This window comes from Lampris incognitus, chromosome 4, assembly GCF_029633865.1.
Source record: "Lampris incognitus isolate fLamInc1 chromosome 4, fLamInc1.hap2, whole genome shotgun sequence".
NCBI lineage: Eukaryota > Metazoa > Chordata > Actinopteri > Lampriformes > Lampridae > Lampris > Lampris incognitus.
Genome location: NC_079214.1, coordinates 70,283,507 through 70,307,529, shown reverse-complemented (window position 1 = coordinate 70,307,529; position 24,023 = coordinate 70,283,507). Strand labels below are relative to the sequence as shown.

At 43.0% G+C, this 24,023-nt stretch overlaps 1 protein-coding gene across 1 annotated transcript in view; it reads left to right on the top strand.

Annotated features, from left to right (window-relative positions):
- scube2 (signal peptide, CUB domain, EGF-like 2) overlaps positions 1 to 24,023 on the top strand; it is a 57,435-nt gene that overhangs the window by 19,884 nt on the left and 13,528 nt on the right. Inside the window, exons 7-12 of the mRNA XM_056279017.1 lie at positions 754 to 843; positions 7,535 to 7,651; positions 7,777 to 7,899; positions 8,337 to 8,453; positions 8,557 to 8,679; positions 12,203 to 12,406. Of these exons, the coding sequence (XP_056134992.1) occupies positions 754 to 843; positions 7,535 to 7,651; positions 7,777 to 7,899; positions 8,337 to 8,453; positions 8,557 to 8,679; positions 12,203 to 12,406 (774 nt within the window). The remainder of the gene's footprint in view (positions 1 to 753; positions 844 to 7,534; positions 7,652 to 7,776; positions 7,900 to 8,336; positions 8,454 to 8,556; positions 8,680 to 12,202; positions 12,407 to 24,023) is intronic.

Below are 24,023 nucleotides of genomic sequence, written 5' to 3'. Positions count from 1 at the left end.
GTAGTTTTTGGTACTCACATCCCAATATCTGTTAGTGTTTTCCCAACACATCTGCACTAAACACATCTGCATTGAACAGGGTGGACTTCTGTGTTCTCATGTGTTGGGTCATATTTTGGCAATTCAACAAGGCATTGTAAAAAATATAAACAGTAGTGTGTGCGTGTGTGTGTGTGTGTGTGTGTATATATATATAGTATATATATATCGTGTAGTGAAGGTGGAGGGGATCTTGCTGAACATTAAAAACAAGGTTGCAGAGGTCAATACCTCATGAAACAACTTGCCTGTGCCAACTCTCCTGGTAGCCCGTGCACTTGCCCCTCTTTTCCCCATCTGTGGTTGTGAACGATAAGCATCACCATCAGATAGGTGGTGGTGTGGCTGTGTGTGTGAGGTCTCAGACTATCTCTGCCGGTTTCACTGCTTCATCCGTGCTGCTCTGTTATCACTCACACAGTGAGGGTCCACGCCCTGCAGGACGCAGGTGTAAACACGCCTCTGGCTGCAGAAACACTACACCTCCACACACCCAGCGGCGCTCCTCTTCACACACTACTCTGGAGCTTTGTTTGGTAGCTGATATTTCCGAATGTAAAACCAAAATTGTCTGTTTGAGGAAAAAAACATCAGAATCTCAAAGACATAGTACCTTAAATGAACAGAAAGTCATTTTTATCAGTATATTTGTTGAATATTTGTAGCCCATTTGAACTGCTGAGTTGTCTGACTTTGTCTTTATCCGTGCCTCAGAGCGAGACGAAGCCACCACCGACTCTTCAGACCACAACGCCACCTCCTCTACTGAGGTGGACAAGCGAGTCAAGCGAAGGCTGCTCATGGGTAATTCCTCCATTCATGCAATCTCACTGTTTCTAGGCCATGCCAACTGGAGCAGGGTTGGCAAACACAGCAGAGGAAGTGAATGTTTCATTTGCTTGACAGTATGGCGAGGGAGCGGGCTCCCTTAGCAGTGCAGGAGTGTTGGAGGGCTGATGCCCTGCAAACCGCTGCATACCTCAGTGTTGGGAGTAAACTGTGAAATGACTACGGATCCTTACTCTCTCACCCCTAATATCCCCCTCCCTGGAAAAATATGCATTTGTGACAGTGTGGCACATTTCACATGCCTTCCTGCCATTTGAGAAGGCTATTTGCCAACATTTCCTCTACATTCAGACCATGTTGGTCAAGCAATGCTGTATCCGTCTTACTGCTTGTCAGTATGGGAGTACTACCATCATGATAATCAAAGGGAATTTTACAATACCAATATATCACAGTTTGTGCTTACACAGGCAAAAATGCCACATTTATAAATACAACATACATGCATTACACTGAACTGTTTGGTAATCTGAAGAAACCAAAACTAGTCTTCAAATATTGGTCCCTCAAATATTTCAGACCACATTTTGTGAGAAATTTTAAATATTATCGTTAATTTAGACAACAGAATTGTGCATCATCCAGATTTCATCCTGATACGATACCACTGATACTGAATTATGGCCCAGCCTGAGTCTTTACACCCAAAACACTTCCTCCTCTGTGTTTAACTTCACTGAATGTGTAGCGAGGCTCAGCGATCTGCTGCTGCGGTCCCAACAGCATCTGTATGTGCACGTCTGTAAGTGTATGTGTGTAAGTATAAGTCTGTAAGTGTGTGTAAGTATAAGTCTGTAAGTGTGTGTAAGTATAAGTCTGTAAGTGTGTGTAAGTATAAGTCTGTAAGTGTATGTGTGTAAGTATAAGTCTGTAAGTGTATGTGTGTAAGTATAAGTCTGTAAGTGTGTGTAAGTATAAGTCTGTAAGTGTGTGTAAGTATAAGTCTGTAAGTGTGTGTAAGTATAAGTCTGTAAGTGTGTGTAAGTATAAGTCTGTAAGTGTGTGTAAGTATAAGTCTGTAAGTGTGTGTGTGTAAGTATAAGTCTGTAAGGGTGTGTAAGTATAAGTCTGTAAGTGTATGTGTGTAAGTATAAGTCTGTAAGTGTGTGTAAGTATAAGTCTGTAAGTGTGTGTAAGTATAAGTCTGTAAGTGTGTTTAAGTATAAGTCTGTAAGTGTGTGTAAGTATAAGTCTGTAAGTGTGTGTAAGTATAAGTCTGTAAGTGTATGTGTGTAAGTATAAGTCTGTAAGTGTGTGTAAGTATAAGTCTGTAAGTGTGTGTAAGTATAAGTCTGTAAGTGTGTGTAAGTATAAGTCTGTAAGTGTGTGTAAGTATAAGTCTGTAAGTGTATGTGTGTAAGTATAAGTCTGTAAGTGTATGTGTGTAAGTATAAGTCTGTAAGTGTGTGTAAGTATAAGTCTGTAAGTGTGTGTAAGTATAAGTCTGTAAGTGTGTGTAAGTATAAGTCTGTAAGTGTATGTGTGTAAGTATAAGTCTGTAAGTGTGTGTAAGTATAAGTCTGTAAGTGTGTGTAAGTGTAAGTCTGTAAGTGTGTGTAAGTATAAGTCTGTAAGTGTGTGTAAGTTTAAATCTGTAAGTGTGTGTAAGTATAAGTCTGTAAGTGTGTGTAAGTGTAAGTTTGTAGGTGTGTGTAAGCGTAAGTTTTTTAAGTGTGTGTAAGCGTAAGTTTTTTAAGTGTGTGTAAGTGTAAGTCTGTAAGTGCAGGTCTGTAAATGTGTGTAAGTCTGTACGTGTGTGTAAGTGTGAGTGTGTAAGTGTAGGTCTGTACATGTAAGTCTGTACGTGTAGGTCTGTATGCATAAGTCTAGGTGTAAGTCTGTAGGTGTAGGTCTGTATGTGTAAGTCTTTACATGTAGGTCTGTATGTGTAAGTCTGTAGGTGTAGGTCTGTAGGCATAAGTCTGTAGGTGTAGGTCTGTAGGCATAAGTCTGTAGGTGTAGGCCTGTAAGTGTAAGTCTGTACGTGTAAGTCTGTAGGTGTAAGCATGTAGTTGTGTAAGTGTAAGTGTAGGTCTGTATGTGTAAGTTTTTACGTGTAGGTCTGTACGTGTAAGACTAGGTGTAAGTCTGTAGGTGTAGGTCTGTACATATAAGTCTGTAGGTGTAGGTCTGTACATATAAGTCTGTAGGTGTAATTCTATAGGTGTAGGTCTGTAAGTGTAAGTCTGTACGTGCAAGTCTGTAAGTGTAAATTTGTATGTGTAGGTCTGTAAGTTTAAGTCTGTATGTGCAAGTCTGTAGGTGCAAGTCTGTAAGTGTAAGTCTGTAGGTGTAAGTCTACATGTAAGTCTGTGAGTGTGTAAGTGTAAGTGCGTAAATGTAAGTCTGTAAGTGTAAGTCTGTACATGTGGGTCTGTACATCTAAGTCTATAAGTGTAAGTCTGTAGGTGTAGGTCTGTAAGTGTAAGCCTACGTAAGTCTGTAAGTGTAAGTGTGTAAATGTAAGTCTGTACGTATAAGTCTTTATGTGTAAGTCTGTAAGTTTAAGTCTGCACGTGTAAGTCTGTACGTGTAAGTCTGTAAGTGTGAGTCTGTAAGTGTAAGTCTGTAGGTGTAAGTCTACATGTAAGTCTGTGAGTGTGTAAGTGTAAGTGCGTAAATGTAAGTCTGTAAGTGTAAGTCTGTACATGTGGGTCTGTACATCTAAGTCTATAAGTGTAAGTCTGTAGGTGTAGGTCTGTAAGTGTAAGCCTACGTAAGTCTGTAAGTGTAAGTGTGTAAATGTAAGTCTGTACGTATAAGTCTTTATGTGTAAGTCTGTAAGTTTAAGTCTGCACGTGTAAGTCTGTACGTGTAAGTCTGTAAGTGTGAGTCTGTAAGTGTAAGTGTGTAAATGTAAGTCTGTACGTATAAGTCTTTATGTGTAAGTCTGTAAGTTTAAGTCTGCACGTGTAAGTCTGTAAGTGTAAGTCTGTATGCGTAGGTCTGTACATGTAAGTCTATGTGTAATTCTGTAAGTGTAAGTGTGTAAATTTAAGTCTGTATATACAAGTCTTTATGTGTAAGTCTTTATGTGTAAGTCTGTAAGTGTAAGTGTGTAAATTTAAGTCTGTATATACAAGTCTTTACGTGTAAGTCTTTATGTGTAAGTCTGTAAGTGTAAGTCTGTATGCGTAGGTCTTTACATGTAAGTCTTTATGTGTAAGTCTGTAAGTGTAAGTGTGTAAATTTAAGTCTGTATATACAAGTCTTTACGTGTAAGTCTTTATGTGTAAGTCTGTAAGTGTAAGTCGGTAAATGTAAGTGTAATTCTGTACGTGTAGATCTGTACTTGTAAGTCTGTATGTGTAAGTCTGTAGGTGTAGGTCTGTCAGTGTAAGTCTACATTTAAGTCTGTTAGTGTGTAAGTGTAAGTCTGTAAGTGTAAGTGTGTAAGTGTAAGTGTGTAAGTGCAATCTCTAAGTGTAAGTCTGTACGTGTAAGTTTGTAAATGTAAGTGTGTATGTGTAAGTCTGTTAAGTGTAAGTCTGTGAGTGTACATTTGTAAGTTTAAGTCTGTAAGTGTAAGTGTATAAGTGCAAGTCTGTTAAGTGTAAGTCTGTAAATGTAAGTGTGTAAGTGTACGTCTGTTAAGTGTACCTGTGTAAGCGTAAGTGTGTGTAAGTGTGTAAGTGTAGGTGTGTAAGTGTAAGTGTACCTGTGTAAGCGTAAGTGTGTGTAAGTGTAAGTGTACCTGTGTAAGTGTGTAAGTGTAGGTGTGTAAGTGTAAGTGTACCTGTGTAAGCGTAAGTGTGTGTAAGTGTAAGTGTACCTGTGTAAGTGTAAGTGTACCTGTGTAAGTGTAAGTGTGGGTGTAAGTGTAAGTGTGTAAGTGTAAGTGTGTAAGTGTAAGTGTACCTGTGTAAGTGTAAGTGTGGGTGTAAGTGTAAGTGTGTAAGTGTAAGTGTGTAAGTGTAAGTGTACCTGTGTAAGTGTAAGTGTGGGTGTAAGTGTAAGTGTGTAAGTGTAAGTGTTTAAGTATAAGTGTGTTAAGTGTAGGTGTGGTTGTGTAAGTGTAGGTGTGTAAGTGTGTAAGTATAAGTGTGTAAGTATAAGTGTGTAAGTATAAGTGTGTTAAGTGTAGGTGTGGTTGTGTAAGTGTAGGTGTGTAAGTGTGTAAGTGTAAGTCTGTAAGTGTAAGTGTGTAAGTGTAAGTGTGTAAGTGCAATCTCTAAGTGTAAGTCTGTACGTGTAAGTTTGTAAATGTAAGTGTGTATGTGTAAGTCTGTTAAGTGTAAGTCTGTGAGTGTACATTTGTAAGTTTAAGTCTGTAAGTGTAAGTGTATAAGTGCAAGTCTGTTAAGTGTAAGTCTGTAAATGTAAGTGTGTAAGTGTACGTCTGTTAAGTGTACCTGTGTAAGCGTAAGTGTGTGTAAGTGTGTAAGTGTAGGTGTGTAAGTGTAAGTGTACCTGTGTAAGTGTGTAAGTGTAGGTGTGTAAGTGTAAGTGTACCTGTGTAAGCGTAAGTGTGTGTAAGTGTAAGTGTACCTGTGTAAGTGTGTAAGTGTAGGTGTGTAAGTGTAAGTGTACCTGTGTAAGTGTGTAAGTGTGTAAGTGTAGGTGTGTAAGTGTAAGTGTACCTGTGTAAGCGTAAGTGTGTGTAAGTGTAAGTGTACTTGTGTAAGTGTAAGTGTACCTGTGTAAGTGTAAGTGTGGGTGTAAGTGTAAGTGTGTAAGTGTAAGTGTGTAAGTGTAAGTGTACCTGTGTAAGTGTGTAAGTGTAGGTGTGGTTGTGTAAGTGTAGGTGTGTAAGTGTGTAAGTATAAGTGTGTAAGTATAAGTGTGTTAAGTGTAGGTGTGGTTGTGTAAGTGTAGGTGTGTAAGTGTGTAAGTATAAGTGTGTAAGTATAAGTGTGTTAAGTGTAGGTGTGGTTGTGTAAGTATAAGTGTGTAAGTATAAGTGTGTAAGTATAAGTGTGTAAGTATAAGTGTGTTAAGTGTAGGTGTGGTTGTGTAAGTATAAGTGTGTAAGTATAAGTGTGTTAAGTGCGCTGCAGCAGCTTGTCACGATGCACTTCACCAACACACAGGTAGTCCTCCATTTACCAGGAGCCAAAGCTTAATGAGTGTGGCCTAATCAAGAGCTAAAGCTTAATGAGTGTGGCCTAATCAAGAGCTAAAGCTTAATGAGTGTGGCCTAATCAAGAGCTAAAGCTTCATGAGTGTGGCCTAATCAAGAGCTAAAGCTTCATGGGTGTGGCCTAATCAAGAGCTAAAGCTTAATGGGTGTGGCCTAATCAAGAGCTAAAGCTTAATGGGTGTGGCCTAATCAAGAGCTAAAGCTTAATGAGTGCGGCCTAATCAAGAGCTAAAGCTTAATGGGTGCGGCTTAATCAAGAGCTAAAGCTTAATGGGTGCGGCCTAATCAAGAGCTAAAGCTTAATGAGTGCGGCCTAATCAAGAGCTAAAGCTTAATGAGTGCGGCCTAATCAAGAGCTAAAGCTTCATGAGTGCGGCCTAATCAAGAGCTAAAGCTTAATGGGTGTGGCCTAATCAAGAGCTAAAGCTTAATGAGTGTGGCCTAATCAAGAGCTAAAGCTTAATGAGTGTGGCCTAATCAAGAGCTAGTCCTTCATGAGTGTGGCCTAATCAAGAGCTAAAGCTTAATGAGTGTGGCCTAATCAAGAGCTAAAGCTTAATGAGTGCGGCCTAATCAAGAGCTAAAGCTTCATGAGTGCGGCCTAATCAAGAGCTAAAGCTTAATGGGTGTGGCCTAATCAAGAGCTAAAGCTTAATGAGTGTGGCCTAATCAAGAGCTAAAGCTTAATGAGTGTGGCCTAATCAAGAGCTAGTCCTTCATGAGTGTGGCCTAATCAAGAGCTAAAGCTTAATGAGTGTGGCCTAATCAAGAGCTAAAGCTTAATGAGTGCGGCCTAATCAAGAGCTAAAGCTTAATGAGTGTGGCCTAATCAAGAGCCAAAGCTTAATGAGTGTGGCCTAATCAAGAGCTAAAGCTTAATGGGTGCGGCCTAATCAAGAGCTAAAGCTTAATGGGTGCGGCCTAATCAAGAGCTAAAGCTTAATGGGTGCAGCCTAATCAAGAGCTAAAGCTTAATGAGTGCGGCCTAATCAAGAGCTAAAGCTTAATGAGTGCGGCCTAATCAAGAGCTAAAGCTTCATGAGTGCGGCCTAATCAAGAGCTAAAGCTTAATGGGTGTGGCCTAATCAAGAGCTAAAGCTTAATGAGTGTGGCCTAATCAAGAGCTAAAGCTTAATGGGTGCGGCCTAATCAAGAGCTAAAGCTTAATGAGTGCGGCCTAATCAAGAGCTAGTCCTTCATGAGTGTGGAGGGGTAAGTGTCCATTTCAGCAATCTTGCTGCAGAACGTGACGTATCTGGATCTGTAGTGTCAGAGAAAATAGAACCGTCTAGAAATTCTGGACTAAAGTTAGTTAGAAATAATGTTCAAATTCAGGGCACTGCACAGTTTTCTTTGACTGAGTCAACTACTCAGTTCCAACAAGTCATATGCAGCCGGCTAAACATCTTGTCTTGCTTTGTGGGATATTGTCTTGTGCTCTGACTGATGGTTCAGGTGTTGTAAGCGTTGCACATAGGATTCCTGTGACGGGGAAGAGGTGGAGGAGCCCCTCTTACATACAGGAAGGTCAATCAGTGGACTTATCTACATCTTATACTGTTTCAGAAACGTGTGCTGTAAACAATGGAGGGTGTGACTGTACCTGTAAAGACACATCCACAGGTGTACGCTGCAGCTGCCCTGTTGGCTTTATCCTGCAGCCGGATGGAAAAACATGCAAAGGTCAGTGTGCCGAACCAAACACCTCTGCAGAGGGGCAGAGTCCTACTGCGCTCGTCTGGCCGAGTGCTTTTCCTACTACGGGACTCGCTGAACAGTGGTTTTCTAAAACCTTTTCCTCCTCATAGACATCAATGAGTGCGAGCTGAACAACGGCGGCTGTGAGCAGTTCTGCAGGAACACCATCGGAAGCTTTGAGTGTAACTGCAGGAAAGGCTTCAAGCTGCTGACGGACGAGCGCTCCTGTCAAGGTACAAACGGCTCCTCGCTGGCCTGCTTTCAGCATTTAGTTGACGAGGGAGGGCTGAGGGCGGCATGGAGACAGGCTGGCTGTGCAGGTATGGAAGCAGTGGGACACCTCCACCTCAACAGCACTAGTGACCTCCATGCTTTCCTCAGAACGTCCTCAGGTGGGCTGTTTTTTTACCACGTTCACACAAAGCCAAGATGAACACCGCTTCCTTCTGCAATAGTTCATTTTCTCTGTCTGTGACAGCCGCTCACAAACAACTCAACAACTAGGAAAGTACTCTCCCCGGTCAACGTAGCACACATCAAGTGTGTTTTGTGTCCTACACTGGAGGGTTGTGTGTGGAACAAATGTGTTTGTGGTTTAGAAAGCCCTCCTAATAAATTCACTGCAACTGATTACTCCACAAGCTCGTCATCTCGCTGCTCTTGGTTACAGATATAGACGAGTGTTTTTTCGAGCGAACATGTGATCACATGTGTGTGAACTCCCCTGGTGGGTTCGAGTGTGTGTGCAACAAAGGCTACACCCTGTACGGACTGGCCCATTGTGGAGGTGAGATGACACGGATGAGGACGGGTTGGGGGAGGATTGCACATGAAGTCAAAATACATACAATTAAAATATGGACTTGCTCAGTGGTCTTTTTTGTTTTCAGACATAAATGAATGCAGCGTGAACGATGGAGGCTGTGAGCAGGCTTGTGAGAACAGCCTGGGTGGATTTAGATGCTACTGCCGCCCGGGTTACAGACTGCACTGGAACAAGAAGGACTGTGTTGGTAAGCGACAGCCCTGTCTCGTCCTCACACATGTGCTGCTGTTGTGCGCTCTGACACACTCCTGCTTTTGGAAATGGATGTGGTGTCAAAGTCATATACCATCCCGCATTCTCGACTCAAAGTCGGGAAACAAAAACAGGAGATACTTTTGAGTTCTGTCCTCTCGCTCTCGCTCTCTCTCAGGTCTCTGTCACACGATGTTCCTAGACTTGGAAAACCGCCCCAAACACTGCCAGTGCTTCTGTTGTTGTCAGGATGTTTGACTCTGTTGTTTTCCCCCTATACCCCGGCTTTGTGTGCCCTCTCCTCTGGGTTATAATCCAAAGTGGTTTTTTTTACCTTGGAGTCATTGTGCTTTTTACCTAGAGGATGAGGGTTCACCGCCCACAGACCTCCCTTCTAAACCTACACTGAACTGTTGTAAGCAAGAGGGAGGCGACCGCTGCTTCCTGACCTGCCAGTCCCAAGTCCACATCAGCAGTGGTGAGTTTGTTCGCCGCTCCGTCAACTCGCTGTTTAAACAGCCGGCAGCATCAGCCGGCAGCACCGCTTCGTGTTCCTACATGCTGCCTGTTTGCTTTCTCTGACCTGACTTCTTCTGACTTCTGTGGCTCCAACGTTTGTCTGTTCTGTCTCCATATCACGGCCCCATATGTCTCCAGGGACGGAGGATTCCTATACGGTGACCTGTGGAATGCCTCTGCCCTGCATGGCTGAAACACAAAAGAACAACAGTGGCTTGCATTGCTCGGGCAAGTACACCAGATCCCAGATGTACATCAGCCGTTATCCATCCGCTCTGACATGTGACAACAAAACAACTTGAGAATCACACAGGCCTTCATTGTTTTCATTTGATCTATAGCGATACAGAAAAATAGGGAACACTTTTCTGGGATGTGACATTTTGTTTTTCTTTCCATTAGCTCCAGAGATGTCCCGTGTCCCACGCGTTAAGGCCACAGCCACGTTCAGGTCGGGCACTGGGAAGTGTAACTTAAAACGAAGTCAGGAGCGGCTGAAGGAGAGCCTGAACACAGCGGCACACTCAGGTACACTGGACTTCTATAGCACAAACCTGACAAGTCCTCTGAAACACAGGACTGAGATCCAAGATAGAGATGGGGGGGAATTACAATTCCTTCCTGTTCGTAGCTTCAAAATAATCAAGGGCCAGCAGGAAGGCTCAACCTCTCCTGCAGCCGTGCCGGTATGAACCAGACCAAATGAGCGGTTGTAAGAAAACCAAAAAGTATAGCACAATGTGAAAGAGGTTTGTGTGGTTTCAAATGTTTACAATGTCCCAGCACTGCACATTGTCTGGCAGTGACAGGGGAAAATGCAATTAGCCACAGCGTGGCTTTGAATTGGGTCTAATCTAGCCATCAATCAAACAAACTTTTGATTGTGGGATTATTTTGTTTCTCCAAAGGGTTTCGGCAGGGTCCTTTTTACCTCTCAATCGCTGAAAGGACACAAATGCTTCAAACAGAGAAAGACATACCAAATCTTCTCTCATCCTTCTCTTCTGAGCTCACACATACATGTCCAGACTTGCACGTGTGTGGAGAAAACTATACATTTAATAACTACATACACAGATTATTTTATCTACGTACACAGATTATTTTATCTACATACACAGATTATTTTATCTACGTACACAGATTATTTTAACTTCATACACAGATTATTTTAACTACATACACAGATTATTTTAACAACATTTTACACAGATTATTTTAACAAAGTACACAGATTATTTTATCTACATACACAGATTATTTTATCTACATACACAGATTATTTTAACTTCATACACAGATTATTTTAACTACATACACAGATTATTTTAACTACATTTTACACAGATTATTTTAACAAAATACACAGATTATTTTATCTACATACACAGATTATTTTAACTACATACACAGATTATTTTATCTACATACACAGATTATTTTAACTACATACACAGATTATTTTAACTACATACACAGATTATTTTAACTACATACACAGATTATTTTATCTACGTACACAGATTATTTTAACTACATACACAGATTATTTTAACTACATACACAGATTATTTTAACTACATACACAGATTGTTTTAACAACGTACACAGATTATTTTAACTACATACACAGATTATTTTAACTACGTACACAGATTATTTTAACTACGTACACAGATTATTTTAACTACATACACAGATTATTTTAACTACGTACACAGATTATTTTAACTACATACACAGATTATTTTAACTACATCATAAACAGATTATTTTAACTGCATACACAGATTATTTTAACTACATACAGATTATTTTAACTATGTACGCAGATTATTTTAACTACATACAGATTATTTTAACTACATGATACACAGATTATTTTAACTGCATACACAGAGTATTTTAACTACATACAGATTATTTTAACTACGTACACAGATTATTTTAACTACATCATACACAGATTATTTTAACTACATACAGATTATTTTAAACTACGTACACAGAATATTTTAACTACATACACAGATTATTTTAATTAAATTTTACACAGATTATTTTAACTACGTACACAGATTATTTTACCTACATACACAGATTATTTTAACTAAATCATACACAGATTATTTTAACTACGTACACAGATTATTTTAACTACGTACACAGATTATTTTAACTACGTTCACAGATTATTTTAACTACGTACACAGATTATTTTAACTACGTACACAGATTATTTTTAACAGTTTTTCACTATTTACACAATCTTATTCTGCTCAAAGATTTCCATCAGGGCAAAGAAACATTGGCCATCAGCGTGTCCTATATTTGGCTGTTTACAGAAATGTTGAGTCACTTCTTGTTTCTCTACATTGTTATTGGCAGTGATTTATCGTTTATTAACAATGGATGGTTGTGTGTGTGTGCGTGTGTGTGTGTTGGTGGTGGGGGGTTGTCTCCATTGTCAATAGATAGCATGTCCCTTTTCACCGAACACATCCAATTGAGCTACGTAAGCCTGCACTGCGCCTCATCTGGCCGCCGAACGCGCAGCCGCCATGGCAGGAAAGTGTGGGAGGAGGAGGGCTCCTCTATAACGGCTGAGTTTGAGCTGGATGTGAATCTAGAGGAGGTAACAGGTTGGTCTCTCTGCACTGCCCTACCCGTCTCCGGCTTCAGCCTCTTGGTTTGCGTCACCCTCTGTTTGGTCTTCTTCATCTGTTCCCCTGCCATCTATTTCTCACTAAACCAAGCAACCCGTTAAAGTATCTCCTGTTTTGACTTGGCTGTGGTGGTGGACTCTGACTTGTAGAGACGTACAGTAGTAGGGTGGTGGTGTTTCACTTTCACTCAGACATGATTGTTTCGCTGACCTGGTGTGGAGTTCATCTGAATGGGTGGGTGGGTAAACCTGCATGAAGCATCTCTGAGGGAATGAACAGTTTGGTTTGCAGTGTCCCAAGTGCAGTGGTGGTATTGAGTACTTCTCTCAGCAGAGGGCTGTGACATGAGCTGTGTGCGCCGGCGCTCAGAGAAGAGGCTGAGGAAGACCATCCGAACCCTGAGGAAGTCCATCAACCGGGAACAGTTCCATTTCCATTTCGCTGGCTCTGACTATGAACTAGCCAAGACTCTGGGCCAGCCAACGGAGCCACCGAAGCGCTGCATGGCTGGACAGGTGCTGGTGGGCAGGAAGTGCGGTGAGTCAGCAGCTTTTTGTTCTTTTACCAGTGACTGCTATGTGCAAACTGAAGTCTAGATCGAGACAATAACCACTCGGCCAGGCAGCACGGTTTCTCTAAGGCTCCATATTTGTTTGTGGCACCTAACATACGGCTCAGGTTGTCTGCTTTACACAGAGCGGTCTCAGTCATGCTTTTAAGTAATTGAAATAGTCCATGCCAGTCAGATATATTTAGACAAGTTAGTTTAATGATTGGATTTGGAGCAGGTGTTGGCCAGATGACTGCCATATTTGGTTTGCAGACATATGAGCTGGTTGGAGGGAAGAAACGGAGAGCTTGTTGTTGGCCACGAAGTCTTCCAGCATCTCCCACGGATGAGAGTGTAAGATGAGTGGTCCTGCAAGGCCTCGTACTAGCTGTTGTCCCTTGGTTATTTGAAGTTCATGATGGTGAAAATGTTTGCTAACTTTAATTAGGCCTTCTGTTGGTGCAATTGAGCCCAAAGCTGGCATGTGTTTCCTCTGTGGCCCTTCTTCAGGCCTCACTATGAGTTCACTGCCCGCTACACGCTGTCCTAATATCTGGGAGTCGGTGAAAATGCAGATGCTTAATTTAGCCGATGTCAAAATACTTACTATTGGGGTGTCCGGGTGGCGTGGTGGTCTATTCCGTTGCCTACCAACACGGGGATCGTCGGTTTGAATCCCCGTGTTACCTCCAGCTTGGTCGGGCGTCCCTACGGACACAACTGGCCGTGTCTGCGGGTGGAAAGCCGGATGTGGGTATGTGTAGCGCCTCCTCTGGTCGGTCAGGGCGCCTGTTCAGGGGGGAGGGGGAACTGGGGGGAATAGCGTGATCCTCCCACGTGCTACATCCCCTGGTGAAACTCCACACTGTCAGGCGAAAAGAAGCGGCTGGCGACTCAACATGTATCAGAGGAGGCATGTGGTAGTCTGCAGCCCTCTCCAGATTGGCAGAGGGGGTGGAGCAGTGACCGGGGCGGCTCGGAAGAGTGGGGTAATTAATGGCCAGATACAATTGGGGAGAAAAAGGGGGGAAAATCCCCCCTCCCAAAAAATATTTACTATCAAATGACATCTGTTTCTCCTAAAGAAATCCTATCCGCACCACCCGCATTGGAAATGTTTTGACGTGAGGTTAACCCCTGACAAGGTGTCAGCCCTTCTAACACCTTCGTCTCCAACGGGGTAAAGTAGTCATAAAGGGGATCATAGGAGTGTGCATCATGCATGTACCCAGGTAAGATCACTGAGTTCACAGCTGATCCCGTTTGGAACGGGGAAAAGCTGCTGAAAATCTTTAAAGAAAAGTAAACCACTTTCTTTGTCGTTGTGTGAGGTGATTTATGTCGCTTGCTTCGTTTTTTTTTAACTCAGGTCTTCTTGAACACTTCTAGTCAGCTGTTTAGGACAATTTGATGCTTTTAGTGGCAGACGAGTTCTTCCCTAAGTTCTGTTGAATAGACCAGAAAAAATCCTAAAATGCTACAAAGAACACACTGATAAGCATTTCATTGGTGCTTTTTCTAATCATATTTGTAAATTGGTTTTATTTTTTAAATTTTAGTTTCCCTTGTTGTGTGCTACAGTTTTTCCCTCTGTCGGGAGTCAAAGCAGAGCTGTCTGCTACAGGGAATAGATATGTGGGCATTGAGGAGGGCATTCTTGGTCATTTTAGGTCCTTGCACCACTGTTGGAGAGTGAGAACGCTGTAGTTTACCTGATCATATATTGATGTAAATGCCCTGTATGCTGTTTGAACTTGATCACACACCAACACACAACTAGGTGTTTTTTGTCTTCTCCAAGTTGCATAAAAACAAACCCATGCAATAAGTTGACAAGATGGAAACTTAACCCATTCCTACCGGTTATATTTACGTTTTTCTCTGCCGGGTCTTTAGCATCTTAATTCCTAACTAGCTATTCCCATGCTGAACTTTCAGGTCAACATTAAGCGCTCTATTGGACATAGCAGGGGTGCAGACATGTAATTTGGAAGGGGAGGTGAATGGCATTCTTAACCCCCAGCTCTTTAAAGGAGCTATATTTTTCACTTCAACCCCACCTCCCTCTCTGGCTTAGCTCTGAGTGCAGTTTAGTCCTTTCAGTTTGCCCACTCCATTGTAAACTCCATTGGGGCTTGTTCTCACTGCTTCGAATGAGAGTAGACTTAAAGGTATCCCACTGCAACAATTTAGCTTCTGAGAAAAGCTATAGCTTTCCATTATTCCTCTGTAAATTCTCTCACGCACTTCTTTTTCTCTATCTTGTAGACTTATAGACTTGCCACAGCTGCATCATCTCCATGATTTAGTACTTACAGTACAACAGGCTTTACGTCTGTTTCTCCTGTTTTGTCTTGAATCAAAAGAATGATTGCAGAATTTGTCATCATAGTACATTTTTTGAGTGTTATCCTGTGAAAAGCAAAGGGACATCAGCAAAGCGAGCATTGAGATGGGCAAGAAGCGCCGCAAACTGAGCTACTCCACTCATTTCCTCCGTCCATTTGATTGTTGTGGTTGACTTGTTTGTGTGTTTGTTTGAACATTGAAGATGTTTAGGAAGTGCTGTTGATTCAAGATGGCAGTTTGAGTGCTGCTGCTGATCCCACCCTCCTCCATGCAGGGCCACTCCGCATGACCCCCAGCCACTAAACTGCTCTAGAGAATTGACATCAGCCACACCATGGGAATCAATTAGCATCAGCTGTTTGGGCCTCTACTTGATGGCCGCAAGAAGCAATTGGGGCTGAGCAGAATGGGGGATTCAGAAACCTGACCCCTTTTATTGGGTTCAGCCCCTTACCACTGTGATACCGGAGTGTTTTCCTATGTCATCAAGTAGGCCAAGACTGGAGACTTGAATAGAGGTGAAAGGTCTTTTAAACCTCTTTGGGGCCATCAATTCGGGAACTCTATAGAGCCAGTTCTTTGCATTTGAAAGGCTTCAAGGTTTTTTCTCTCTCACTCACTCTCCCTTCTCTCTCGCTTTCCCTCTGTCAAATAAAAGCTGTTAGAAGACAATGCAGTAGTGGCTCCTCATGGTCTTTCAGAATAAACAATGGGCTGCAAAAAATGAACTGCTCTTGAGACAATTACATTTTCTTTCTTTGAAGGAAAATCTAACAATTTGCTGAGCCACATATAATGGGTCTATGTTAAAGCTTTTGTGTGTCAAGGTTTTAAAAATAGTGCTTCTCAAGTGAGAGGCACATCTTAAAAGCCACTGGCGAGACGCATATTGAACCAAAGGCCTGAGGGCTGAAATGAGTTATTCTGTTGTGTGATCAGCCACAGTTTTAAAGATCTGAACACTATCAGACAGACGCAATAATTACAAAATTAATTACAGACATCATTCTAGAAGTGAGAAACCAAAGTAAAATGGCATTTATCCCTTTAATCAAGTTTATGCACTCGTGTGAGATAAGAGGCAACACTCACTTTGATGTGCTTCTGTGTCTGCTGTCGGCAGCGGCGAGGCCACTTATGACAGTATTAAGAGCTCTTACCCAATGCACAGCCAGCCTGCGTGCAGCGCAGCGCTTGTTTGATGTGGTACACAAAGTCAGCTGTGAAGAAACTCACTGCTATTATTTGTCTGAATTTTTTGCATAGCTGCATCAAGTTGATTTGTGAAGGGTTTTTAACAGCTTAGGCCAGACTTTGTGTGTGTGTGTGTGTGTGTGTGTGTGTGTGTGCGTGTGTGTGTGTGTGTGTGTGTGTGTGTGTGTGTGTGTGTGTGCGTGTAATGTGAGGGAGAACATACAGACTTGGTACAACATGTATGTTTGTGAACAGGGCCAAGGCCTGTTCCATGTGTTATTTCACCAATCCAACTGATTGTGGCGGGGCTTCATAAAGCTGGCGGCGTGCGGTGACGCAGAGAGAGCAGCTGCTACTCTGATTCCCTTATTCTAAACCCTTCCGTGCAGCGCAAGTACCGAAACAACTACCGCCGCCTTTCCTCACTACGCAACACCGTTATATCGGATATGCCCCCGAAAAACGCCGAGGCAGCGACAAAGGAGGACAGAAACCGAGAGACGAACACCCCGAGTATGGCTAGCGCTAGCATTAGCTCGACCGAAGCTAATACCCAAGCCCCACCGACATGGTTTCTGGAGGAAATGAGCAAAGCGACTAACACCATTCACACCTTGTTGGACGACAAGCGGAACGTTATTTCTGACTCGGCGGGAACACTGACCAGCGGCAGTCGCGCGCCGGGGCCACGTGCTAAAGAGATGGAAGACAAGCAGGAGCGTTACACGGACAGCCTCAACTGGGTACACCAAGATATCCATGACGACAAAAGGAGAAGAAAAAGAAAGACAGATGGAGAAATGAAGGATCTAAAAGAAAAGCCTGCTGACTGGGAAAACAGGGCGAGAAGACAAATGTTAAGGCTGGTTGGCTTTCCAGCCTTCCTACAAGAATGGCTCCCGAAAACACTAGGCCTAGAGACCGGGGACTCGACTGAGACAGAGCGGGCTCACCGTACACCCCAGCGCCGTCCCGGTGAAGGCAATAACCCGGTGAAGGCGGACCTTGTGATCCTGTCACCCGTCTGTTTCGCTGTACAGCCGTGAGGAACATCCTGGACGCGGCGCGAAAGAAAACAAATGGCCGAAGTCTGGTAAGGCGGTCACGCCGACACTATGATGGTCAGAGAGATGGCCACTGCTCTCAACGAGAAAAGGAAGGCCTGCACGCCGATAGAGAAAACCTGCACGACAAGAACATTTTCTCCCGCCTACTTCATCCCACTAAGCGGCTCATGGATCTACCGCAGGGCAGACGCACCGCTTCCTCTCCGCTGTCGGCAGAGTATTACTCGGGGAAACACTACCCCTTACTGCTGGTTTGATACCACGATTGTCACGGACTCCTTGTGATCAGGAAAATGAACGTCCACATACGTCCTCTGGGTATCATGGACACATTGTAAGTGTTTCTTGATTGGCTGTTCCTTTGTTGTTGTTTGGTTGTTGAGGTATCCCTACTTGGTCAACAAATACTCTGATTTAGTTCCGGCAGCTTGGTTTCACCTGCTAGGGTCGTGTATGTTGTTACTACGCACGACAATGGGAAGAAATATAAGCCAGTTCCTGCTCTTATGGGGTGGGTGGGTTTTGAGGGGAGAGGGTGGGTAGCAGACGGGGCAATTCTTTTATTTGAACTTGACTCACCATTATTATTATACTTATTCTTATTTATTTCTTTTAAAATTTATTTTCATTCCTCCTTTTTTACTCAAGCTACCCCTCATGGTACAGCCAAACCATGTTTTCAGTTATGCTATAATATGCTAAATAATGTGATCTACCAACTGTACCCATAACAACCACATGTGCGCAGCCACAACATAAAAGTTTTTAAGCTGGAACACTAACGGACTTAACCAACCGACCAAGCTTCCTCAGAAGGCATAACATTGATGTGGTTTATCTACAAGAGTCTCACATAAATGATATAGAGCATAACAAATTGTGGAAACAATGGCAAGGACAAATATTTTATTCCTCTTTTACCTCTCTTTCAAGGGGGTTGGCTATTCTTTCTTTTTTTGAGTGGGGGATTTCCCCCTTTTTCTCCCTAATTGTATGCGGCCAATTACCCCACTCTTCCGAGCCCTCCCGGTCGCTGCTCCACCCCCTCTGCCGAACCGGGGACTCCACATGCCTCCTCCGATACATGTGGAGTCGCCAGCTGCTTCTTTTCACCTGACAGTGAGGAGTTTCGCTAGGGGACGTGGCGCGTGGGAGGATCACACTATTCCTCCCAGTTCCAGTTCCCCCTCCAACAGGCGCCCCGACCGATCAGAGGAGGCACTATTGCAGCGACCAGGACACATACCCACATCCGGCTACCCACCCGCAAACACGGTCAACTGTGTCTGTAGGGACGCCCGACCGAGCTGGAGGCAACACGGGGATTCGAACTGGCGATCCCCGTGTTGGTAGACAACGGAATAGACTGCCATGCCACCTGGACGCCCAGAGGGTTGGCTATTCTGATAAGGAAAGGGGTTCCCTTCTAAGCAGAGCCGGTTGAAAAAGATAGCTAGGGAGGGTATTTTAGTCAGGGGGCATATTGGATATCAATTGATCACTATGCTTAATATTTATGGGCCAAACCAAGGTGACCCTAAGTTCTATGTGAATCTCTTCCATAAAATATCATGCACTCCCACGGAGCTTATAATTGGTGGTGCTCTCAATCTGGTAATAGACCCCATTATGGACATGTCCTCCACCACTCCTAGACCTTTAAATTCAGCAGCTAAAGCCCATAAAAAATAACTTTTAGACCTATCTTTACTCGATATTTGGTGGGAAGGACATAAATCTCAATGTGAACATAGCCTCTACTCGCATATGCACTACAGCTACTCTATGCTTGATACCTTCTTTACTCACGCAGTAAAAATCCACCTTGTCTCATTCTGTGAATATTTAGCCAAGACACACTCAGACCATGCGCCCCTTTTGCTTCAAATGGTTATTAAGGACCCCCATATAAACTCCAAACACTGGAGATTCCTCAACCACCTAGTCAATGACAGGGCCTTTATCAAAATAACTAATGAACACCTGGACCGGTACTTAACGTCAAACAAAAATCCTGCTTCTCCATCCATCGTTTGGGAGGCCCTCAAAGCTTATAGAAGAGGTACCATAATTAGTTACTCTTCCTGAGACCCCCCCCCCAAAAAAAACAACAACATCAAAGAACTTGAAAAGCAACATTTTCGGTCACAATCACAGGCAATTTTAGATCAGTTGATTATCAACAAGGCGGAATACAACACTATTCCTACACAGGGGGTGGAGAGCGCGATGGCTCGGTTGAAACAACATTATTATGAACAAGGCGATAAAGCAGGGAAATTGTTAGCATGGCAGATAAGAAGGGAGGAAGTGGCTAGATGTATTCCTGCCATTAAGCGGTATGACGGGGGGGAGTTGGTCCACAACCCAATGCTCATAAATCAAATCTTCAGACTTCTATAAACAAATCTCTTTACTCCTCGTAGACACAGGACATGTCTGAATTTCTAGACAATCTAGAGATCCCTAAACTATTAGAAACAATGAAAGGAGATCTCAATCGCGAGATAACCAAACAAGAGATATTAGACGCTATGGCGCAATCCATCATCATCATCATCAGCTCCATAACCTATGGAGGACGTAGGAGCACAGCTGATGCCTCAACAAGTCTCTTCCACCGTTTATGGTGATTGAGTTTGGTTGAGTCATCATTGTGTTTCAGTAGGGGGAGTACCTGGTGGTCCCTATCTCCTCTCCAGGTATGGATGGCCGATGGTTCATAGAGGAACTCATCTGCCCTTTGACAGGTTTTGTTTTTAGTCCTGCTGGGTGTCCAGACACCCTCCTCACAACAACCCAAGGGTTGAAGTGGGGGTGCTGGTTTAGTCGCAGATGACCTGACAGTTGCAGTTTAATGTCGTACTCAGGACGAATGGCGCAATTGCCCTCGGGTAAAGCTCCAGGGCTTGATGGATTCTCAATAGATTTCTTCAAAACATTTACTGATAAATTAATAGAACCTCTTCTAGACATGTTCAATCATTCCATAGTAAATAACCTGTTACCTGAAACCCTGGAGCCGGCCCTTATTATAGTTTTACCAACATCAGGGAAGGACCCTAATCTGTGCAAATCATATAGACCAATCTCACTTTTGTCATCTGAATATAAAATATTGACCAAAATTACAGCCGCTCGGTTTGTGAGAATAATTCTTGCACTCATCAGTACAGACCAGACTGGATTTATGCAGAATCGTTCCTTAATAGACAATGTAAGGAGATTCCTTAACATACTGCACTGTGCCAAATCCATGGAAAACCCGATCATAGCTATCTCACTAGATGCAAAGAAGGCTTTTGACCGCGCAGTGGCACTTTCTCTTCACAGTCCTTTGCAGCGCGAATTTCCGCCCATATAGTATACTAAGGTTGATACACATGCTGTATCTTAACCCTTCTGCCAGAATACAGCCCAATGCTGTTGTATTGCCACCTTTTCCCCAATCATGCGGCACCAGACAGGGTTGCCCCCTCTCCCCCCTATTCTTCACTCTAGCAATTGAACCTCTTACTATTGCAGTGAAGTCACACAACTCTATCCCTGGGGTCGTAGTGGGGGGCGAGAAACATGTAATTTCTCTGTATGCAGATGACATATTTTGGTTCTTTCCAACTTAGATTCATCAATGCCTGCCCTCACAGATCTCTTGCTTAAGTATGGTGTGATTTCCAGATTTTAGGTTAATGCACAAAAAGTGTGGCCATGCTCCTTAATTCTTTAGCTGAAAAGACAGCAAGGATCAACTTTCCCTTTCAGTGGAACACTCACTTCATAACATATTTGGGGTTAAAGATTCCTAACCAATTACATTTCTCCCTAAACCGTGACTTACTGCTTAAAAGGGTGGAGAAGGACCTGAACAGATGGATGCAGTTGCCAATTTCTTTGCTCAGTGAGTGAACTGTATCAAGATGAACGTCCTACCTAAATTTCGGTACTTGTTTCAATCCCTCCCCATACCTATACATAAGAAATTCTTCAAAAAACTGCAAAGGATAATATCAACATTCATCTGGAGGAGGAAGGTCCCTAATCAAAATCAAAACCCTTTACAGTACCCCCTCATATGGAGGATTGAAACTCCCTGACTTTCAGCTGTGTTACTGGGCGGCTCAGCGCATGCCATTATGGCTCTGGCAGACAGAGCTAGTTAACCCCCCGGCTTGGAAAAAAATAGAACAATGCCATACATCAGCCATGCCATTGGCCAGCATCCCTTTTATCCAGTCATATCATACTCTGAAAAATGGTACTGGTAACCCATTTATCAAACACACAGCCAGAATTTGGTTTGACATTCAGACACATCTTAATAGTGCCTTTGCACTCTACAGTAATGCTCCCTTCCACACTAACCCTGCTTTACCAAATGCACTTAGAGACGGCATAACCAAGATATGGTTCACTCGGGGAATTAAAAAATTTGGGGACCTTTATGAGAATAAAACTCTTATGACCTTTATGAGAATAAAACTCTTATGACCTTTATGAGAATAAAACTCTTATGACCTTTGAACAGCTATGTAGAGCCTTCCACCTCCCTACTACTCATTTCTTCAAATACTTGCTGATTAGACACTATATCAGCACGTCAGGGAGAAAACTCCACTTTGCTAAAGCCCCTCTCAATCGATGATATTCCAAAAGGTATCACACAACCCAAAGGCATCTTATCCTTAACTTATAATAGAATCTTGGCCCTCACAGAGACTAAACCCCTAAACAATAGGATAAAATGGGAGCAAGACCTAAATTATACCTTTGAAGAAAACGAAGGGGAATCACTTTGTGAGAAGGCACTTACCTTCTTATGTAACAGCCGCCATAAACTTTTGCAGTTCAACATTAGTCACAGAACTGATTTTACACCAGAAAGACTCCATAAGATAAATGACTCAATTTCAGATCTCTGCCCGAGATGCAAAACAGAGACAGGTAACCTTATCCATATTTTCTGGGAATGTAATAAACTAAATCTTTACTGGGGCTCAGTACAGGACATTCTTAAAAAGATCACTGGATTTGAGATCCCCTGCTACTAAATTAGCCTTACTAGGCAACACGTCTGACATCCCACTTGACAAAAGAAAAATGGTGTGGTTCATCAAGCTGGCCATGATTGCTGGTAATAAATGTATTGCTTTGCTATGGAAGAGTGCAGACCCCCCTCCTATTTCTATGTGGCATAAAGAAATTTCATCCTACATGGCTTCAGAAAAAATTATGTTTAATCTCAAAAGAAAACCACATCTCTTTGATAATTGCTGGGCCGGTTTCAGGAAATACATGGGAAATGTTCTGTTAAATTTCAATAATTACACGGTTTCCATTTAGTTTAGTTCCTTTACTTTTTGCCATCAACAGCAGGTCACACCAACATGGCTCCCGCTACCTTCCACCACAATACACATCATCACAGTGCGTGTGCCACATAACACAGAGAGGGCTACCGTAAAGAGTGGTATAGTGGCACCAACAGAAGTTAACTTAATCTCCCCTCTTTTTAAGAAAAATACCTGCAAAAAGGTTAACACTCAATGTCTATGTTTTGTTTGCCAGAAAAAATTCTGTAAGAAAAACATAACAGTCCAGTCTTAACAGACTTAACCGTCCTTAACAGTCTTTATACACTCACCGGCCACTTTATTAGGCACACCTGTCCAACTGCTCGTTAACGCAAATTTCTAATCAGCCAATCACATGGCAGCAACTCAATGCATTTAGGCATGTAGACATGGTCAAGACGATCTGCTGCAGTTCAAACCGAGCATCAGAATGGGGAAGAAAGGTGATTTAAGTGACTTTGAACGTGGCATGGTTGTTGGTGCCAGACGGGCTGGTCTGAGTATTTCAGAAACTGCTGATCTACTGGGATTTTCACGCACAACCATCTCTAGGGTTTACAGAGAATGGTCCGAAAAAGAGAAAATATCCAGTGAGCGGCAGTTCTGTGGGCGAAAAATGCCTTGTTGATGCCAGAGGTCAGAGGAGAATGGCCAGACTGGTTCAAGCTGATAGAAAAGCAACAGTAACTCAAATAACCACTCATTACAACCGAGGTATGCAGAAGAGGATCTCTGAACGCACAACATGTCGAACCTTGAGGCAGATGGGCTACAGCAGCAGAAGACCACACCGGGTGCCACTCCTGTCAGCTAAGAACAGGAAACTGAGGCTACAATTCGCACAGGCTCACCAAAATTGGACAATAGAAGATTGGAAAAACGTTGCCTGGTCTGATGAGTCTCGATTTCTGCTGCGACATTCGGATGGTAGGGTCAGAATTTGGCGTCAACAACATGAAAGCATGGATCCATCCTGCCTTGTATCAACGGTTCAGGCTGCTGGTGGTGGTGTAATGGTGTGGGGGATATTTTCTTGGCACACTTTGGGCCCCTTAGTACCAACTGAGCATCGTGTCAACGCCACAGCCTACCTGAGTATTGTTGCTGACCATGTCCATCCCTTTATGACCACAGTGTTCCCATCTTCTGATGGCTACTTCCAGCAGGATAACGCGCCATGTCATAAAGCTCGAATCATCTCAGACTGGTTTCTTGAACATGACAATGAGTTCACTGTACTCAAATGGCCTCCACAGTCACCAGATCTCAATCCAATAGAGCACCTTTGGGATGTGGTGGACCGGGAGATTCGCATCATGGATGTGCAGCCGACAAATCTGCAGCAACTGCGTGATGCTATCATGTCAATATGGACCAAACTCTCTGAGGAATGTTTCCAGTACCTTGTTGAATCTGTGCCACGAAGGATTAAGGCAGTTCTGAAGGCAAAAGGGGGTCCAACCCGGTACTAGCAAGGTGTACCTAATAAAGTGGCCAGTGAGTGTATATCTATATATGTATTTTTTGACAGTTATTCCTCAAGTTTCCACTGTCCATCCTTCAGTGATTTCAGAAGCACCAGGGAAGAGACTCCTTTTTTGGTTAGACAGTCTGCCAATTGTTCCTTTGTGGCTGACCACATG